The 21,741-nt window shown below is 45.2% G+C and overlaps 1 protein-coding gene across 4 annotated transcripts in view; it reads right to left on the bottom strand.

Moving 5' to 3' along the window:
* NFATC1 (nuclear factor of activated T cells 1) overlaps nt 1-21,741 on the bottom strand; it is a 114,976-nt gene that overhangs the window by 34,788 nt on the left and 58,447 nt on the right. For 3 of the 4 annotated variants that reach the window (XM_049824043.1, XM_049824045.1, XM_049824044.1), the window contains exons 7-8: nt 13,546-13,601; nt 12,133-12,265 (exon numbers count right to left, since the gene is read on the bottom strand). In XM_049824043.1, the coding sequence (XP_049680000.1) occupies nt 12,133-12,265; nt 13,546-13,601 (189 nt within the window). Of the gene's footprint in view, nt 1-9,389; nt 9,493-12,132; nt 12,266-13,545; nt 13,602-21,741 lie in introns of those variants that run through there. The other variant, XM_049824046.1, reaches the window with a different exon arrangement.

Genomic DNA, 21,741 nt, shown 5'->3' with positions numbered 1-21,741 from the left:
TGCATGTGTACATATAAAATGTCTTTTAACACTCACAAATTTCGCTGCTGGTGAATGCACTTCACTACCCTTGTTTTACAGTCCCCTAGCCTCTTGTTAACTTTGCTCCTTTTATGTTCTTTTACATATAGATGCTTGCAACACTTGTTTCAAGATTTCTAGCACCCCTAGTAAAAACATGCCTATATATGTAACAGATGCACAGGTGCTGCTCAAGACGAATGTGCTAAGGATAACGGACTGTCATTGGATTCCTCATAATCTTATTTTCACCTGCTTGTGTGCTGCACACTGGCTAGCAGGGCTACTAATGCACTTGGTTGCAGAGAAGCAGATTCCAGGTTCAGTGACAGCTTTATAAAACCAATATCACACCCTTTATGAAAATGCAAGACCAAAGAAACGCACCTAGATAAACATAGCAGCTCAGATATTGTAAGAAAATACCTTTAACAAGTTCCTGAGCTAGCAAATATTCTCACATGTTTTATATTAGGTTCACTGTACTAGCACTAACCACAGCACAGCTGGAAATATGATGGTTGTTGAACACTGAATTTTCCCAATATATCACTGTTATAGAAACACCTGTGCTAAATAATTCCAACCTCAACCACTTGCAATTCAACTCCAATAAACCTTGGAGTTGTCTGACTTGTTACAACCTAGGGAAAGGTTATAGCCCTGGTGGCAGGCAGGCTGGAGACTTTAAAGGCGGCAGGTTCCTGAAGTCAGGCTGGTTTTTCATTGTAGCTCTTCTATGGCACATCTTTGCTACTTGGTTTACCAGGCACTTTTTTGTCACTTCACTTTGAATTTTTTCTTTATAAAAGCAATGCCAGGGGGTCTATTTGCAGGTCTGATTAGCAGCCATGAACATTGGGAATCTGGTTTCTCACATGTTGCTACACTGAGATACACCTGCCACAACCAACAGAGGATAACGAGTAAATCCTACTCTGCACTGGGTGAAGGACTGATGGGTCGAAGGGACTCTATTCCAGACCTGTTAGTCCAAAATCTGTCTTGGAGATGGTGACAGCCACCAAGGACGCTCCTGGCTGCCCAGAAATTCAGAGTTCAGAGGGAAAATAGAGACTGGTGTTAATTACAGGACCAGTCAGGGTAAGTCACGGTAGCTTGTTTGCTGATGGCCAGACGGAGAAACAAGAAGGATGGATATGAAATTAAGTGGGACCTCCGTTTTATTTGACATCTGTTTACATTGTCCCCTTGTGTTGATTTGAACCGATACTCCTGAGCATCTGTTATTTCATCTAACGGGAAACAAATTGTCTTTAAATGCACAGATACTACCTGCACGTAGGCTTAGGGGTGTCAGAACTTGTTCAAGTGAATTGTCTCCATGACCTTTTTTAATGTGTTCTTTCAACACAGTAAAAAAGTCTCCCCTTGCTAAGTATCATATATTTTGTTTGTATGCTAATCTCATCACTAGAATAGGTACCACACTGAAAGACAGAAAAAGTACTAATGCTGAAATGATGAAGGGATTTGTATCTGACTTTTCAGTACTTTGCCATTTGTATAGACATTTAACACTGTGCAGAGTGAACGTACGGATCTTACCAAGCTGGGATGGCAGCCACTCTCTCCCCTTTAAAAAAGTGTAAATGTCTTTACAGGGTACCACTTTGGACAAGGAAGCTCTGTAGGATTTTTTTTTAATTTTTTTTTTTCCTGGAGAAACCATTACTAATGACCCAGATGATCTGGAATCAGACCTGCAAAGCTGAGCATGTCAGCAGAAACTTAAGACATTAACACTTCCCTTTCTGGCTAGACCTCAACTTTTGTATTTCGCATGAATAACAATATTACTTGACTTGTGGAGTATAGATATACCACAAATTCCTACATTACATCAGTTAACAGTTTGTTTATGACACTCTATCCTGTATCTGCTTCTCCCCAGCCTACGTAACTTCACCAAATGGAGTAATAAAGGCCAAAAATCTTTGCCGATGTTTGTATTTCCAAACTCAACTGAAATGAGCTATGGGTCTGACCTGATCGTTCTGAAAATACTTTGATTGTGTCAAAAGTTGGTGTAAATCCCCTTATATTCCTTCTTTAAAAGGGCAACCCTTTACTTCCACTTTGCAAAAGGCTGCTGAGGGCCCAAGGGAGGAGCTGGGGGTCTTTCAAGGCACTCCTTCCAAAACCAATTACCTGTCCTCACCGGCTACCCACTTACCATCACGGTGCCTACGGTGTTACTCGAACGAGCTAAAATACCTGCATGCGATAAGGCTGCCAGTTCCTAATACACGCTTCCCACTGCCTTACTGGCTTTTGGGGAGCTGAGACCCTCAGCTGGGGCGAGCAGCTCCAGGTGACTTCTTAGAGCAGCCGAGGACACAAACCTTCCATGCCCACCTTCACCATCTTCTCCCAGGCAGGACCCCAGTGGGTTCCTCCAGAGCGGCCAGGGCTGATCACCAGCCAGCCGGGGACTAGCGTTACCGCTTACCTAGTGACTCATGCTTGATTAACTGCAAATCTTTACAGACCCAAGCTAGAAAAAAGGGTTTCATTCTCAAATACATCCCTGAGGAGGCACAGTAAGCTAGCTGTCATGACACACAGGCATTTCCACCATCGCTTGCTTGCACAAGTGACTATTTCACACAGGAAGATGAGACGTGATGCGGAGAGTACAGTTAATTTTCACAGGATTAATATTTAACAGAGAGCAGTATTAGCTTGACTAACTTGTAGCTCAAATATTTCCAATCTTACGTGACTTGGTAAAAACCTGCCAGCTGAAAGAGACGCTCCTAGCCACACAGCAGTTAACTGGAAAGCCCTACAGCTGTTCAGAATTTTAGTAGAAACCGGACTATTTCTTAAATTCAGCAGAGCCATATCAAATGGCAACAAGCATTCTGTCTCAAAGCTGCTCCGTGGTGCTGAGATAACACCCAGTCTTGCAGACTCTCAGCTGGCTAGAATGAAAAATTGTGACTGAATTTCCCATACACTGAGATTTGCCAGTAATAAATTGCAGCAACGAAGCCAGAATTTGTGAAATTGTAAACAGAAAAGATGATGCAGTTTTACAGGCGCTCAGACTCAAAAGTAATGCTACGCGTTTAAGAGACCCTACCCTGCTGAAGGATCAGGCCCGTGCCATAAAAAGGAAAAAATAAATGCAAGTTTGGTTCGTATGGTGAATTTTTAAACGCTTGTTACTTCACAATGCATTAGGTTGGCCGACAGACAATTTTAAATAGTCCTCTATTTTTAATATTAAAATTTGACAGAGCTCACAGTTCTAAATTAGTCTGATAAGCAACTTAATCTGTGCTAATTGGTTTTCAATGGTTCGACGAGGCCTTCTTAGACTCTGGACTCACGTCATTATGTCATCTAATTTAATACGAAGTTCTGAGAACTGTGCGTTGGCAGCAGCCCTGGCTATAAATCAAAGCTTCCTACTCAGAGAGAGCAGGGTTATGACATCATACCGAGGCACTGGACGAAAGACAATGGTCCTTCTGTGTGGGTCTGAATCTGGGAGAAATATTTCAGCCAGTTCTGCAAGCCCACGTTTAAATGAAAGGCCTTTCTAGCAGGTAAAAAGTTAATATATCAAACCTTGAAGAAAAATAATAAATCATGTGCATTCAGTAAAGGGAGTCAGAAAGTGCTTAAATATAAATTACATGTATTTTTTGACAATTCTAACAAGTCTGTTTGCTTTTACACTTTAGCAATCCAGATGGGTTTTTAAACTTTTTTGGGGGGGTGCTATTAAAATATGTGAACTGAGAAAATATAATCATATAAATTAAACCGATGTTTATCCTGATTAACATTAAACTAACAAATTCCCATTTCCACGTAGTATTATCAATGCAGACATTTATGGCGCTATAATATATTTATTTTACCCTTAAGTTTGATTGAACCTATCAAACAAAATAGCCACCTTTCATGGTGCAGACTATGATGTAGTTCCCTGGCACCGGCAGGCAGATTTTGGTAAGCGTATGAAAATCAAAACACTACTTTTTTTCATCATGTGCACACACACATTTCTTCAACTTCTGGACTAAACATCTCCTAATTGGTAAGACTTCAGGATGAGACTTTCAAAGAGGGTTGAGGAGTTAGGTGGCTAAATCCCCATCACTGAGCTGAGCTCTGAAATGCCGTTTGTGCCTTCGAAATCCTCGCCCGTCAGTCAGTTTTGAGCCAGGCAGCACACCCTCCGCAGCGCAAAGCAGACCTTCTTTCAGAAGATGCTGGCGCAGGTCATCCCAACTGCTGCCGCCGCTCTGCCGCTGGCTGACCGGAGACACGGTTAGGGATGTGGACACATCTCCATGTACAGCTTAGCCACTCCGGATTCACGCAAAGACAAAATCCTGGCTGCCGCGGCATCGTCTGCATCCAGCAGGCTCGAGCGGAGCGAGGAGCTCACGGAGTCAGTCTGGTGTTGGGGAGAGGCAACGGGCTGGCTGCCCTCAGAAATTTATAATCCCCCTGTTTTGTAACACCAGGGCAGCAGTGGCTGAGCAAAACTTTCTGAAACGTCCTGCCAACTTATCTGCAGCAGCGGCAATCTCAGCGACAAGGGACAGGCACTCAAACCCAGGGATCTCGTGAGACAGTTACTACAGGGGCCTTTGCAGATGCCGTCCGTGAACTGGGGATTTTTCCCTAGGCACCAACTCAAGCAAAATGTTTTGTAAAGGTCAAGCTACTATCAAGCTTTTGCTTTTTCGTTAATAGAACCAGAGCACGGTGACTCAGAAACAAAGGGAGCCTCACGCGATCCAGAAGCTGTAGGCAGCACACGTGTGACTTGCAGCTTTTATCTACGCAAGTATCTGAACTCACTCACGCACTCTTGCTAGTACACTCCTACTGGTACTGCTCACCCGAAGGGCTACCTCTAACACATGCCCGCCTGCTCTCTTTGGGTTTAGGTGTATATATTTTTATGGGATCAGATGCATATGTACAGTTTTATACAAGAATAGCCTCCAGGTAGATGGAAGCCTTGCGCATACATCTCAGCCTGTAATCTCAGACAGTGCCATTATTTGATTAGAAAGTGCTTTCCAGCTAACTAATTTACTAAATGCTTTTCAACAGCTGTTAAACTATTAGGTTATTCAATGCATATTTATGAGACAGAAGATTATATATGGTAGCTTGGTGCATACGCTGTTAAACCAGGTGGGGAGGAGTGCAAGGTAGGTGGAGGGTATTTGGGTTGTGTTAGTACAGGAGATAAGCTTTAGCTTTCTTTCAAAAGAAAAGGGGAAGATTCTTAAAAGGCACAATTCATTTTCCATCGTAACACCTTATTAAATCCTACAAAGTTGAAAAGGACAAATCAAGACCTGTGGTATGCCCGCTCGGGCTGCTCTACCGCTGCTCCCACGGCGCAGCACCCAGCTCCACCGCTGCCTTGAGCTGGAGGTTTAATAACTGCGCCCAACGCCCGGGCTGCACCGGCCACGGCTTTCTACGTCATTTCTGTCAGACACGGTAAAATTCACTGGGGTGAGGGTCTTTTCTGATGACATGGCATAACACGACACCGCCAGCACCGACCTTACTCCTGCTCTCTCGACGAGCGGAGGAGAATAGGAAAGCGGGGGCTGCGGGCAGAGGTCCCGCAAGGCAGCAGCGCCGGGGGCAGCCCCACGCTCCTCATCCCCAGCAGTCCTGTGGGAATGGGCTGGCAGGAGGGCATCGTCACTGCCTGGACCTGCCCTCTCCAGAGAGGGCTTTGGACCCAGCTGACCTGGGCCATCTCGGCTCTGATGTGGTTTTTTGTCTTTAGAGATGGATGCCGTCCCTCCCCCAGGCAGCAAAACACATCCTCACCCGTGCGTTCCACCTCCAGCGGCCACCGCCGCATCCCCTTTAGGATCAATCACTGGGCTAGGTTAATTACGGTGATCAGCCACTTGAGGAGAACAAAAATAAGCACCTCCTGTAATCCAGCCCATGTAATTCTAAACCCCGTTCTCCCTCATGCAAGTTCTACCTTTTGGCTTTTAAGCTAATTGGAAGATCCTGAAGCCCCACGCTTGCTAACATATGCATGTGAAATCACTGGCAAGTAAGGAACGGAGTCCTCAAAATGCTCATGCAGAGGGGTTCAGTGACCGAAACCACAGGCCGGGTTTTGTCATCTGAAGGGGAATATTTGAAAAGGGAGGTACGGCCAAAACCGTACAACTTTACGCTCTGGAAGTTAACGATTATGGGTGATCATTGCTGCTGCGACGGAGCCTGCGGGTCAGACACAGTCAGGGGCTTCTAGATAGCGCTTGTCCACTCCTGCCTGTCACAGGGACATCCCACAGGTAATGTTCCTTCTTGGCCTTCCAGATGAAGATGGAACACCGCACAGTGAGGCAGTTTTGCCTCTAAAGATCAAGGTGACTGCATCTGCGGGTCAGATGCGGCTGGCCAGATTTTGGCCGACAGCCAAAGTGGGATGTCCCCTGGATGAAGCGTGGGCAACTCCAGTGGGGACCCAGCAACTGGGAGCAAAAGTATCCGAGGGCATAACGCTGATGAGCGTAATGTGTGGCTCCTCCGCAGACCTCACGTGGCTGCTGGAAGGGAGCGGAGGGGCTGATGCGCCCGGTGATGATGAATTTTGTGATCCTCTTAAATGAAAACAGGGCTCCGACAAAATCTCGCCTGCTTTTTGTTACTCCGTTAAATGTCAAAAGTTAACAACCAGCCACCTAGCAGCCAAAATTATATAAACTGTGACAGCGCATAGTGTAAAAATGAGCAATCGCGATCCGTATTTTCACCTAAAATAAAAAAAAATACCTTGGGGCCAACCTTCCCCCCATCCCCGTCCCTCCTGTTGCCCTGTCCTGATCTGCACAGGTTTTTTGGCAGCCCTGCTGCTCCCTGGGCTGGATGGAAACACTTCCAACAGGTCTGAGGCTTCAGGCTTGGCTCAGCCAGGCTCGGTCCCCTCGCACACGGCCCCGGGAACGTGGCACTGACCTAAGGCTGGCCTGGGTGTTATGGCATTCCTACGGACCTCCATGCCCCTTCCTCCGGCTCCCCAGGCTGGCCGCAAGGCTCTGCCATGGCACTGCCGCGGTCACGTTGCACTGTTAGGATCCTTTCACAACCCAGGCACTGAATTTGACCCCGCTTCCCCCAACCGCCCCCAAATTACCACCGTTTTGCAGGTGTGGCTAGGCTAATAGTTTTTGCCAGCCTCGAGCACGAAAATTCAACAAACGCTCCAGAGGTCATCGGCAAAAGCCGTGCTCTGTGTCTCATCGGAGCGGCAACGCTTTGCGTCCTCGTTTTATTGCTTTCTGCTAAGGCGGCCGGCGTCATCTTTTAACTTAGAAAGTGAGCTGTGGGCGGAGGAGCCGAGGTGAAACAGAGGCACGGCTGCTCAATGCAATCACTAGAAAACTGCTGATTGTACTCATCTGTAGGAGATAATTTTAGAGCAGAGGCAGGAAGTTAGGAGGATGCTGAAAGCGATGCGCAGTGGGCACCGCTCGCCCTTTTCAGCAGCACACCAAGAGCTTCACTTTCACGCCGCTGGGCTGAAAACAACGATACTGAGGCACGTCTAGTCACCGCAGGCACGCTCTCAGCACAGCTCCGTACCTGCAGATTCAAAGGGCCGCCGTCCCCGGCAAGTCACTTGCCTACGTGGCCGGGTTTTCAGAGGAGCTCGGCACCCCGGGGGCTTGCGCAGGTGCCTGGAGGGAGGCAAAGAGACTGCAGAAAAGCTGGCTCTGCGAGCGAAGGCTGTGCACTTGGAAATCCGGCCCTACGGGTGGTGAAACGCGTCTCAAAAGAAAAGTTGCCCGGCGTATCGACACCATTTTAATAAATACTAGAAGTAGTGAAACGATTTTTTAATAATGCTTTGACAAGGAAGAAGCCTGACAGAAACAGAAACCGGAAATACTTCATCATCAACTCTTTGCAAAACCGTATTTTTCATTCCAGTAAAAGAAACACATCAACTTTCCTTTTTCCATCTTATTAAATATTTCCTAGACAAACTAGCCTGCTTTTGCTTAGTCAAATATCACTACTTGTCTAAATAAAGTTCAAAGAAAAACTTTTCTACGTTCACCATTCTTGATATCAATATTCATTAGATAACAGAAATCATAGAGAGCATTCGCTCCTATCTGCGAAAAATAAGTTCTTGAACACGTTTCCTCTATTTTGATGTACCTACATAAAAGAAATCTGAATAAACAGAGATCTAACCCTTATCATTCAGTGAGTTGTTTAAAGTCTTCTGAGCTGGAGAACTCCTTCAGCTTTCTTAGCAGATGAAAGCACAGGATTTGGAACCACAGCATACATGTCTGGTTGCTTGTGTGCTTCTTCAGCCTCTCCAGATTAGTTTACACCTCAAATGCTACCGCTTACACCTAGTGATTTCAGAAGACTATTCCTCCTGTTTGAAATGCATATTTGGGCCAATGGTATAATAAATTCATTGAAGCAAAATGATACGCGGTCATAAACAGAAATGAAAACCAAGCGTTTTTCTAGAGGGTAGGGTTCACAAATGCGGGGTTCACCCATGTTTTCCGAAATGTTCTGCTGCACATAACGGAGCCGCAGAGCATGCCTGCACAGAGCTACGGCAGTGGAGGGACTTTAAAAGCCGAATATCCAAGCACCTGCTGATTGTGCTGTGCTCAGACTCCTGACCGCAGCGTCCGGTCCTGCGCCTTCCTCCTCACATTCTGACGGGATGTGGCAATGCAAAATGTATTAGTACTTGCCATATGAGCTGTGGGAATTCACCTGTGCCAGAATGGTATGGAAACTACTTATATTTCTGCGCCAGGCATGTCTGGGGAGGAGTCTCAAGAGCCTACAGACTGCAGGCTCCGGGAAAAAACTGATATGCGATTGCTCAGCGATGCGTAATATTGAAGCAATACTAAAAAAAAATGACATTACAGTCATTTCTGTACAATATAGGCTAATACAGGATTCGGGGATTGCTCAAATTCAGCAGAACAGTAAATCAAAATTTCAATTAAAAGTGGATTATGAGTACTTAGGTTTATGGTCTGTCCCAAGCCAAAGACTTAAGCAAGCCCATTTTCCAGACCTTGGCTCTCATTTGTGAAGCCTCTACTTTCTGTTTTGTTTTGTTATTTAAACTTTTCATTTACAGAGCAGTAAGATTTTAATTTTTACAGCATTTTTTTTTTCTTTCTGAGGCAGGAACTCATCTTCACCAAGTAAGTCCCTGCTCTGCAAAACACTTGCGCTAACACAGAGGAAAAGTACAATCCTGCCACATCTCCGCAGCACGGGAGAAGCCTTAGGGCGGCGAAACCGTAACACTCTGCTGGAGAGGGCAGCTTGTGCTGGCTGCATGTCACAGAGCTGTACTCCATGGAGACGCTATAGGACCATCCACGGGAGGTGGGATGAGTGAGGCCACGTGTCCCTGGATCCACTGGCTGTTTTCCCCTAGGGAATGAGGAGAAACAGGAGCTACAGGAAAAAAAAACCCTATTGCTCTGCGGTCGGGGTAGGAACTGCAGAGCAAGCCCATGGCTCTCCCACTGGTTGCACCGTCTGTACGTGCCCACACCCACCCCATGAGCACGGCCAGTGGGATCACACAATATTTAGGCTTTAATCTGTATACGGTATTTTGCTTTGGCACAGTCCAGCTGGGCTGTAAAATATACGTCTAATGTGCGTTATGCAGCTTTTAAAAGATCCCTCACGCAGAAATACCTGCAAAATTATGGTAGGCACTGAAATGTTAGCATTTTGACTAGTCCTAAAGCACAGCAGGAGAAGAAGCTTACAGGATACCATCTGATTTGTGTAAAACCACATCTTACACTCTGACATTTGCTTGTCAAAAACCTACACCTTCTATGTTCAGGAGATTTGTTTAAACAAGAGACAAAGTGCTATCTGGACCAAAATAGTGCTTATCTCCTTTACATTTTTTTACACTGATCACACAGTGCTTGTTGACTCAATTTTTTTTTTCTTCATAAGCTAAACTTTGGTTTTCTGCCATGTCTTGAAACATTAAAAGAATGTTGTGACTGAAATCAAATAAAGTAGAACATCCTAAAGTGACTCCTAGAAATACAGCATCATAAACGACTGATTCAGTCTTTGTGCATGGTTTCTGAATACGTAGTCAAGGTGATCGTATATCTTTGAAAGGCACGATGGAAACAGCCACCAGCAATGTAAGGGCAAAGCCTTACAGCTAAAACACAGGCATAATAAAAACATACTATCCTATTAATTCTGATGATTGCAGAAGCACATTCACTCTTACCACTGTTATGAGAGTTTGCAAAGAACATAAGATGTTTTTCAATTACCTATATGCACATACACATACATATATTAAGAGAATGTGAGCGGAGAACCAAACAGGAATGGAGGGAAGGCATATTTACTATGAATACCTGCTTCCCTTTACCCTACTCTGGTATTACATTTTTTCTTTCAGGTTTCCCTACATTGAAACGAAAAGATTTCACATGAATTTAAAGCAGTACAGCAGACTAAACAAGATTCCCAATGTTTTTAACAATTATCATAATTAAAGATGTCTTTGCAGAATAAAGCCTAGGCTGGTTCTCTGTTGCCTGTCACTAGGTAAATATTCCCATCTCTTCACATCAAATGAAACATCAAATGTTTCAACCTCAGAATGGTGGTAGCATAAACCAACTTTGCAGCAGTGAATACTATTCCCATGGTATAGAATAAAATGGTAAAAAATGGCCTATGTAAAGGCTGGAGAGAAAAGATGCTGCTTCATAAACAGCAGTTAACAACAGGCACGTATTTGAAATAATTATGAGGGTAACTTGGGTGGCGAGGCAATACCTCTACAACAGAGTTTTGTTGCTGAAAAGTGTTGTGCAAGACAATAACAACTCTTTTTCTTTCCAATTAAAGAGATGAACAGTCTTTAAATATACATAGACATACCCACTACGGATGAAGTTTGCATAAGTAGGCTGACTCAGTGAAGCATAGCTACACAGCACATACGCAATAAGCCGTCAGTTGCCCATGTCAGGTTTCCTGTACTTTTACTTTAAATTAAAGTCCTGATAGAAGTCTGGAGTGCATGCAAGCTAACTGGGTGAAATTCCAAATGTGTATTTTATGGGATTTCACCTGCAAAAAGTTGGCAGGTCTCTTCAAGTCATGTGACATGACCCAAGTATTGCTTTGTGGGAATTTCCCTCAGAAGGACTATATTCACTTGGAAAGTCTATGCAAAAGCATTAACCTCATCATTTTTCTAATTCCTCCTCCTTCCAAAACAACAAGAAAACAAACACCCTTTTTTCCTATTTTCCCCCAAAAAAGTGTTCTCTGAAAAAGAGCCATTTCAAATAATAATAAAAATAATCTAAATTTACCTGCTATTAAAATCTTCAAACAAGCCTGCTTGGAATTCATCTAGCATGAGTGACTTTATTGTCACTTCACAGCCACCAATATAAGCTTCCAAAAAAGCTGGAACACGTGTTTGTGAACATTTCCTATACATGAAGCATTTTTTATGGAGCACTCTGATCTCCGTCCACATTGTGCTTTTCATCGCTACCCAAGAGCAGCATCAGCCTGGAGCGCTATTTTCACCCCGTGCGAGATGGCAAGGTGCAGGATGACTGGAAGGAGAATCCCCACATCACCTCCAGCTCAGAGCCCAGCACGCTTGCAATGTTGTGGTGCAAATTCAGAAGTATTATTCAAATGCAATGCACCCTCTGGGGCCGCAAAAATCAGACTGAGGGTTGACAGCAACTTAGCAGAGAGCTCAGAGCGTTCACAATTTGTGGCTGCACGTGAGTTTGTGCTCCCAAAGGCAGAAAAAATCCTTGTTCCAACAAGTCTCTGCCACCAGTATAAAAGAAAATAACCTGCAGAGAAAATCTCTTGTGTGGGCAGCAGAAAGGCAGCTCTTATGGTTTGATTCTCACTCTCATTTTATAGCACCGGGTGTACCTCCAAATTACTCAGGTTACTAAAGAATTATCGGAGCCATGTATCTTTCTAAGTAATCATCATTATCTCTCATTTTTACTAGCAGAGATAAGGAATATATTTTGTTACCATTAGCAGGAAGATAGGTGAAAAGCTGGTACTGGCTTCTCTTTCTCTTTCCGTTGCAGACATAGAAGTTGACCTGAACAGGGCTGGTAATTCTCTGATTGCGGAAAGGTGGTATCTCAACCACCAACGAATTCTGCAAAAGCAACAAATCAGAAAGTCAAGGCATGACAAAGGCAGTCGAGCTGTACAATGGCATTCACGTTAACCCCGAGAAGGAGGCACCTGGGCTCACAAGGAGAAACATGTTCTCTGCAGGGGAACTGGTGGGCTTCGTGGGCAGCGATGGCCTCTGGCCGCCCCCAGTGTCCATGCCAAGGACTCCAGAAGTAGGGAAATAAGATTTTAGCATGGCTCAGGTCTTTACACAATCACTAGCCTTCACCTCTTCCCTTTGGACAGCAAATACGATACCACAAGGCTCTATCCCTCCTGCCTCTGACAAGAATCTTGGGACCACAATCAAATCGTGGTCTCTAACTCAGCAGGAGAAAGCACAACCGCTTGGCTGGCAGGTCATCCCCAGTATATCTGACCCTAACACAACTTCCTTTGAAAGGAGAATTAGGACAGGCATATGATTATTCAAATACTTCAGTTTTCCACAGTGAAATGTTTGTCACTATGGAGGGTTTAAGCATGCTAATTTCTGTGGATGGGAGATGTTGCAAGAACATCTAGTGCTACAGGAAGAAGGGCTGGAGAGCATGTAGATGATCTTCCACTGTCAGAAACCAAATGCTCCAGCACAGGGCTAAGGAACGACTTAGCTGCTAGGGCATCAGCTTACACAAACGCACAGTGAAATCTGCTATGACCATCAAAACCTCCCTTGGCACTTTTTTAAAGAATAAAAGGGAATGACTCGTCTTAGCATTTGGCCTGCATTCAGCTGAGGTCTTTAAATTGTTTGCCTGCATGTCTCCAGCAGCTTTGCAGCTAACAAACTGTTGCATATTCCTGCAGAGGTGGAACAGTGGCCATATTTGCTGCTTATAGGCATGGCTGAGGGAGCCACGCTTCTCCGACCCTGGGGCTGATCTCCTGTGAGGGGACTCACATTTCTTCTGCTGAAGGCAGACGAAAGCCAAGGAAAATGCTCAGAAATTGCTTTGGGAGCAGAGGGAAGAACTGACCCGGCAAGACAGAAGATGAGCAGACAGGGCTGGCCCATCCTGGACAATGAAAAAATATTTTCCAAATGGTCTCTCCTACTTTCGGGATAGCTTCCAACGAAGGTTTTTTACCCCATGCTCCCATTAAAGGAAGATTTCCAGGAGGGGAGGCCTAAGTACTTGTTCTGTTTCAGTGGGGAGACACGGTGCCAAAGCCTTGGAAATCCCTCTTTAGTAACAGTGCTGGAGAAGGCAATATATATTTTTCATCTTGATGTTAAAATATTTAAGGCAGACTTACTGGCTTGCACATTTCTTTGTCGGTTTTGGCTTCCATTTCCCACACATGGTGACCATCTAAAAGACAAAAGAAAAAGACATCTAGTTCCGTCCTTTTTTCCTCTCCCAAGCCTACAAAAGAATGACTTTTGCAAAAAAATCTCTTTGAAGGGGCACTGCATATATGGAAACCAGCTCTCAAAACGCATTGCCCAAGCGTTGCCCAACCAGGAGGCCACGCGGGTAACCCGTGGCGGGGGTCCACTTAGCTTTTTTGAAGGGGGAACCACAATCCAGAGCACTTGATACTGCTATGGGGGAAAGCCACTGGCAGTTTATTCCACCACTAGCTTGGACAAAATATGCAACTGTTCTACACCTTAGCTTCCCAAACTTTCAGACAAAAATACTGCTACCTGTGAGGCCTTTTGATCACTACCTATGGAGTAAGTCATATTCAACATTAATATTAAATAAAACAAACCAAGCAGTATTAAGGAAGCTCCTCAGCCATGCAGTTTTTCATTTTAGTATACTCCTAGTCTGGCTTGTCATGATTCTGCTGCTTGGATCAAAAGGCAAGGCCATAGGATGGGAAACACAGCTTTTGACTCCATTTTAAAGTTGGGTTAGCTCAGCTACCGTGGTCCTACCTACAGTTTTCTGGAGCTGCTTCTAGTGGTGTGTTGGGTCCTCCTAATTCACTGTATTTCTGTTTTCAAGCAAACACAGGTTTAAGCCACTGCTATCACTTTTTCTGGGGACCTGTCTTTTGGAAGAAATTGGTTTTGTCAGGTCATTTTTCCTGCGCCTCACTGATACAGAAGTCACTGGTCAATAACAGGGTGGTTTTTTTTTTTTCTTCCTTGTGGCTTCAAAACTCAACAGCAAAGATATTAGAAAAATAATACAAAACGTAAGGTTTCCATTCTGCAGGCCTAGAAAAACACAAATGTGTACGGAAGGCCACAAGCAGACTGCTGTCTAAGCTGGGCAGCAGGGACACATGCAGCTTCATGAGTCCCACCATTGTCAGATGTCACTGGAATGAAAGAGAAAATGAGACTTTATGTCATCTCTTTTGTATATTTATTGCAGCATCGGGGCATGCAAATGCAAATATTAGTTATTTTGAACTTCATCACATAGACGTGGGCCTGCCTTAGAAAAACAGCTCTCGGCAAGGTAAAAGAGTGAATGCACTTTTTCTTCTCTCTTCGCTTTCATGGCCAGGATGGAGGTGACGCATTTAGAACGGCCTGATTTATTACAAATGTCTGTAAATAATATTTTTGTGTACAGCTGTCCTACTGTGAAAGGAATGCTGCTGAGGGACTAGCCCCGGCGATTGTTTTAACGTCCAAAACCCCTTTCTTTTTAACGTATGGGAAGAAGTGCAACGTGAAAGCTGCAGCATAAATAGCAGAGTGGATTTGGCAGGTCTTTCTGTAGGAAACAATTAGCAGATCTACCCTCAGTTTCTTCCGACATTTTAAATTGTGATGCTGGAAAAGGAATCCCTTTAATTGGTACTGCCACGTTTGGCTGGGGGGAGAGAAGGAGCAGCCAGACCGTGCTCGAGTCTCCTTAACGATGCCTTTTGAGAGCGCCAGAATTGAAGCAGACTTCTCGGGAGGACTGGCGATCACTTCACAATTTATCCAACAGATGCTTCCCCCAAGCTGTCAGGAGAAAAAACCTGACCAAAATTCAGCAAGCCAGGACACCTCCCTCGTCTGGGAACAGCCTCCTTTATCTCCCACCCCCTCCCCATAAAGCCCCCGTAGCCTTTCGTGTCCCCCCCAATTAACTCAATCAGTTGTAAAAGTAACACAACACCGACACTATCACACGTTTTGCAAAGTCTAGGAACTTCTGCTTTGTAAGGGGTTTGTTGGCGTGGTTTTTTTTTTAAATCTACAGACATCCAGACTAGTAGTTAACATGTGTTCAATTTGCCTTTGTAAATGGATTACCAGAAGTTCAGGTTTTTTGCTATGTTTAATTTCTGCTTTGCAAGACGAATGATCTGATTCAGGTTTCTGTTTTTTATTTCCTGCCGATACTTCAGTAAAATTCAAAACGACTCCATCTCTAGCTAATCTTTCAATTACTTTACGCGGCACTGCCTTTATGCGCTTTTGAAATTTTTATGATGACAAAGAGAGTTTGTTCAGAAATATTTTAAATGCTGTAATCTAAACTATTAGGAAAATAAAAATCCAGAGCCGTGGCTCGTCTTTGGAAGCTAATAAGAACAATACGGGTTTCGCTCCAAGAAATTCCCTTGAGACTGTCCAGACCATCGCTGCTCAGCGACTGAGGGGAAAGGGAAGAGAGGGAAAAAGTAGGGAATAGACAACTCATTAACAGCTAGTGACATTTCGTTTAACAAAAACACAGGGAGGAAAAGTTGTTATGAAGCAAGAGACTGAAAAAAAAAAAAAAAGACAATTCCTCATATTACGTCTGGTGAACCAAGAGGGAAATCTCAACGCCCACGGACTGGGACCAGCTCCAGGAGGGAAACCTTAGACCACTACGTCAACCTCTTACAGTAAACATGTTTTGCAGGTTTATACAGTTCAGCTGAAATTTTTTTTATAAAAGAGAGAGAAAGAGAAAGAGAGAGAGAGAGAGAGAGAGAAAGGAATAATGTCTGCGGAACAGTTTGTGGGAGCCCGAAGCATCAAGACAATCTGCCTACGCCGGAGAAAACGGTTTTGCCCCCAGTGCCCGTACGCCAGGGACCTCGGGGAGCAGGCGGGATGCCGCCTCCCGTCAGCGTGTGCTGGAGGAGCGAGGGCTGCTCGACCACAAAAGTTTCCATTGTACGCCTGCCACATCTGCAGCAGCCCGCCTGGTTCGGGGCCCGAGGCAACTCCCTCCTGGCCGCCGGCCAACCAAAGTACACCAGAGCAATTTATACCTTTCCAAAATGCAAATAATTCAAATTACAGACATAACACAAAGCTGAAGCAGACACATTTCAGGCATTCCCGTTAAAGTTTACTCTCTGGAATTACCGTACCCAAATGGGCAGTTGTTATACGGGGACGGGGGGAGACGGAGGCAGCAGAGGAAGGAGAGGAGGAGGCAGGGAGGAAAAGGGAGAAAAAGGCTTTTCCAAAGGTCTTATTTCATTCCCTTTCATTTCGCTATTTACTTTTACCAAGTAATAAGAAGCGTCTTCTCCAAACCAAATGCCTGGCTTTGTTTTGGCGTTTTTAAGATTTATAGCGCAATATTTCGAACAGAAAGACATCTCTTTATATAGCTAAAAAGTTGTGTCAAGGTATTATATTGGGTTTGTTTTATTTTGTGTTTGGTTGGTTTGGTTTTTTTTTTAACAAAAGGGAAATAAAAACAAAACATCCGCGCACGGAACCGCAGGCAAAAGCCCTGCGGAGTCCCTGGCGGAGTGCCCCGCTCCCCCGGTGCCAGCAGCAGCAGTTGACCCGTCAAAGCCAAGGCTTCACCTGGGGACCCGTGCCAAGGGCTGGAAGAAGGACCCTCGAATCCCTCCTCCTCCTCCTCCTCCGAAGAGGCAACATGGGAGCCCGGCAGTGCCGGGGGAGCGAGAAACCCCCCGTTTGGCGCAGGTTCCCCGGGCTCGGCGCTTGCACTGACAGGTGGCCATCAGCGCCGTCGCCAGCTGAAGACACCGGGTTTTGTCAGGAAGCTGACATTTACAGACCGGTCGCTGTTATTTATAACCACCCCTGCTTTGGGTGGACTTCACCACCAGCCGCTTCAGCCTTTTTTTTTTGTTTGTTTGGTTTGGTTTTTTTTTTTTGTTTCGGCACTGTGACACTTGGAGCACCTGGGATTGCTAATGATGAAAATACTGCGAACCTACCAGGGTGATGCGGGATGGATTTTCAGCTTTGCAAAGCATAAACACCCCGTTTTAACAGGCGGCGGCTGAAGGGTGAATGGGCCTTTGTAGTCTGCTCTTATCAGCCGCTCGCTGCAGCGTTAAAGGAAACTGCGCACAAGTCCAGAAGTAAAAATACTCTAATTCATCAGGGAATTCCCTGCAGTATGAGTCACTGAACGGCTTCCCCACCACACCCAGCTACAAGATTTCCACATAAAAAGGCACTGTAGAGGCCTGTTTTAACACAGAAGCAGCGCTAAAAAGTAGCTGTGTAAATCTAGCAGCATTACTTATTCACACATAAAGCCTAGCAGACCGCGACATATGGATTTTCTTCGTGCAAGAGCAACACAAAGAGCTGTGAAGACTTTCCAAAGAAATTTTTCTACCGTCTTCCCCACCTTGCTGCCCGTCAGGACAGATCCCCCAGGGTTTCCAGGGCTGGGTTTACCTTTGTACCCCAGGGAACCGCAAGTGTAGTGCCAGGGGTCTGCAAGCTCACAACAATCAAACCACCAGCGCAACGTTCATTACAGACCGATGGACGGCAGAAAGGGGAAAGAATATACAGTACCAAAAAAACCCCAAGCCTGGAAACTCAGGAGGGTATAACATCTGGCAGCCACTTAAACCTTGCCTCTATGAAACGGGCATAATGGGAGCGTTCAGATATATTTAAGTGATTTCACTTTACTACAGGAGGTTAAAACAGTCTATATTCTTTAGTAGTCCTGTGTTCACTTGAGATACGAGAAGAATAGATGTTATCTAGGATTTCACTGCCTGTACACGGTGTACATTTTACACTCTTCCAGCCTGCGGCTCAACAGAGTTTGACTGCACTGGCTGGGCTGTAAATCTCTATTTACATTCATATATTGAGAGTAAGATGGTGAGACTAGCTCTACCCTCTCAAAGGAATCCACTACTTGATTAATGTATTGTGGGATTACCCTAAACAATAATGCCTATATTACATCCCAGATTACTTTAACATGTCGACAACAGGCAGTGCACAGATGCAACGCGGAATGATTATACAGCGTAATTTTGAGGTGCTCTGCAAAGGTCGTCTACCTTCCTATTCAGCCCTGTTTATGCATATTCAAATCCCTTAGGAGTGAAGGATTTGCAAGTTTTCAATTTGCACCCCAAGCCCTCTTCCCTGGGAAGTACACTCACGGTGCTTAGACGACTGATCTGTGAACACGTCCGGAACGAAAGGATGGGTTTCCAGCCACAGAAAAGGATGAAGACTGAGGCAATGTCTTGTCATTCAGACTTAAAAGAGTCACCCAGTTTTGTGCAGAGATGCTATCAGCTTCCAGGCAAAGGGCAGGCTGGACCATGTCTGTGCCTGGGCTGGCAACGAGGCGTCTCTGTGGCTTGGAGAACACTCACCACGCCGGTCCCGGGCACGACCCACTGGCACTGTCTCACCTGCCGCTGGATGTGCATTGGCACGGGTGTACCACTGCCGGATTTTGCTCCAGAGGCAGCAGCCTTGCGGATCTGGGAATGCTACAAGGAGCCGGGGTACTTTTCTAGGCTGGTCTTGCAGGTGTCTTGCTGTGAATAGCATTTCCCCAGCTGGACACCAGCAAGCTCAGTAACCTGTGGGTGGATGGAAGTCTATCCTTGTGTTTGCACACCGGTGTACGTTTTAAAGACATTTACAAGAGACAGGCTGTAAGGATGAACCAACGCCAGCCAAGCAGGCTGCCATGGGATGGACACGGAAGATGGGGCAGGAGGACAGCAAGAAACCATTCAGAAATGCAGAGGGAGCAGAGAATAACTCTCCACAACGTAAGTGGCCAGGACCTTTCTTTCGACCGCCCCGTCTACCTCTCCAGCCACCTTGATCTCCCCTTTGCTCTTCCACTACTTTTGCTATGAGACCACAGGGCTGGTCTGATTTTCACCTACTTCATTTCCCTCTTCCTTGCCAGGAAGACCCCCAGCTGTTCTTCTGCCCCTCTCGCCGCCTACCGTCCTGCTACGGAGACTTCCCCCATAGCTTTGTTCCCCGTCCCTGGCATGTCTTCTGGCATGCATCAGTCCATGCACGGCAGGGTTCACGCATAACTGACCTACTTGTATTTCCACATCAAAGCTGCTATATTTGTTTGTGTGTCCTCATAAGCATTTTTGCAGCATAGGGATTTTGTCCATTCCTTCAGCTATACATTTTTGCAGTATTGAGCTGAATATTATGTAGACTTAGGTGTGTCTGTCATGCACACGATGCTCTCAAGTTACTTTCCCCCTCTTTTTTACCTTAAATTAACAATAAAAAAGCCAGGCAGCCAGCAGGTGATAAAATCCAGTACAAACTGTATCTTACAGTACTTTGGCATCTATGCCAGACATGCGCTTCCTCTCTGGTCGCTCAGCTGGGCAAGCCAAAAGCTGAGGGACTCACCTTACGTAAACGGTGAGCCGTTTTAGCTGCTTTTACCACAGTATGTCTAACAGACTTAATTATTCTGAGTTCAAGTGTTTGCAAATGAACTGTAATTTTAGCCCAGGTAATTAAAAGGAGGCACTGTGCTGACAACTGACTGATCAGGGTTCATTTTGAGCCAAAACCATTGGAATGACCTGCTAGATCCTATTTTCGGCAGAATGGAAGCTGGTTATGCAATTTGTGCTCTATGGCACCTCCCCCCATGCAAATTATTGTTGGTCTGAGGGTTTTATTTAATAACTCAGTAATTCTAGGTCTAAGACACTCAACTTCCAAGTAAAGCTGGAGCTTGACATCCCTGCAAAATCTCTCTAGAGCAGGCGGGTCAAACCAAGCACATCCAGCACAGCCACCCATCAGCAGTCATGACAATACTTCACTCTGTCTTTGGTTACATTCGTGTCATCTCCTTGTCTTCACAATTTTACTCTCCTCTGGGAAACTCTAGTAGGCTAAACCTGTGACTGCAGCTGAAACTGAGTAAAATATTCCTGGTCCATCTTCTTCAGTTTAATCTGTCTCATATTTTCTCAGAGACTATTGGAGTAACAAACCTCACAGTCTGTTTAAACCAAGTTCCAAATTTTCCTTCCATGAACAATTCTTTTCCTCTACTTCTGTGCTTGATGCCAACACCACCACCTGTACTAGAGCTACTCCTGCCTCTTTCTCATCTTAAGATATAAGTCTGATTCAAATGCTTTCAATTCTTCTTTCTTGATTACTTTTTTAGACACAAACTTTTCATTCTATCTATATGGCCACAACTTCTCATCTTCCAGAGAAGATGGTAACTCCTCATGACTTTTTAGCAGAGTATAAACAGTAAGCTTCTGAATGGCATTTTTATTTTTTCCATCTCATTGTCCCCCGCCATGTCCCTTTTCTTGTTTCTCTTGTCCAAGAAAGTCGGGCTCAATCTTAGAGGTCTGTCTTCCTCGCCTCTGATTATCTGCCTTGACATCAGCTTCCCTGCAACAAGGTACACCTTGAAAATGTCTCCTCTCTCTGTTCCTCTCTTAAATATCATTGTACTCTCTTCCACATTGCTCCGGAAGGTGTCATCTTACTCCCTCAACAGACCTGAAAGGAACATGCTCCTCTTCCCTCAGGTCTCCCCACTTTTCCTGTGATGCCCACCTGAGACATGAACCAACTCTTCATGATGTCAGGGAAGTAACAGATAACGATGAGTTGTGCTTTTGCAAAAGATGTAGACCATCCCTCCAAAACCCAAGTACTTTGGAGGTATCCACTTGTATCGGTTTATGTGGCAAGGTTTTGGTAGTGATGGGCAGTTATGGACTGACCGCAGCCCCCATTCCCCATTCCCCATCCCCCTGAACCACTTGGGGGGAGGAGGTAGAAGTCAGGAATGAAGGACTGAAATTGAGCTTGGGAAGGGATGAGGGGCTAAAGGTGGTTTTTAGTTTTGCCTTTGTTTCGCACTAACCTCTATTTTTAACTGGCAATAAATTATTTTGCCCAAGCAGAATCTGTTTTGCCTCTGATGGTAACTGGTAAGCAGTCTCCCTGTCTTTATCTTGACCCATGAGCTTTTTCATCTTATTTTGTCCCCGCTGTCCTGTCGAGGAGGGGGAGTGAGAGAGCGGCTTGGTGGGTACCTGGCAGCCAGGCCAGGTCAGCCCACCACACTTCTTCCCTCTACTCTCTTTAGGCACTGATTGCTTCAATAGACTCTCAGCTTTCTGGTAAGGGCTGTGAATTTCTGTGTGTTTGGACAGCGGGTCCTACTGGAACAGCAACAGTAAAAACTATCTGAAATCTTGTGCTAGTTACAAAAGTTCAGAGACAAAGCCTTGATTGCACAGATACAGCTGCTTGAAGCCACTTAGTCTGGCAAAGAC

This window comes from Accipiter gentilis, chromosome 20 (assembly GCF_929443795.1).
Source record: "Accipiter gentilis chromosome 20, bAccGen1.1, whole genome shotgun sequence".
NCBI lineage: Eukaryota > Metazoa > Chordata > Aves > Accipitriformes > Accipitridae > Astur > Astur gentilis.
Note: the sequence above shows the minus strand (reverse complement) of the source record. Positions and strands in the feature narration are given on the sequence as shown.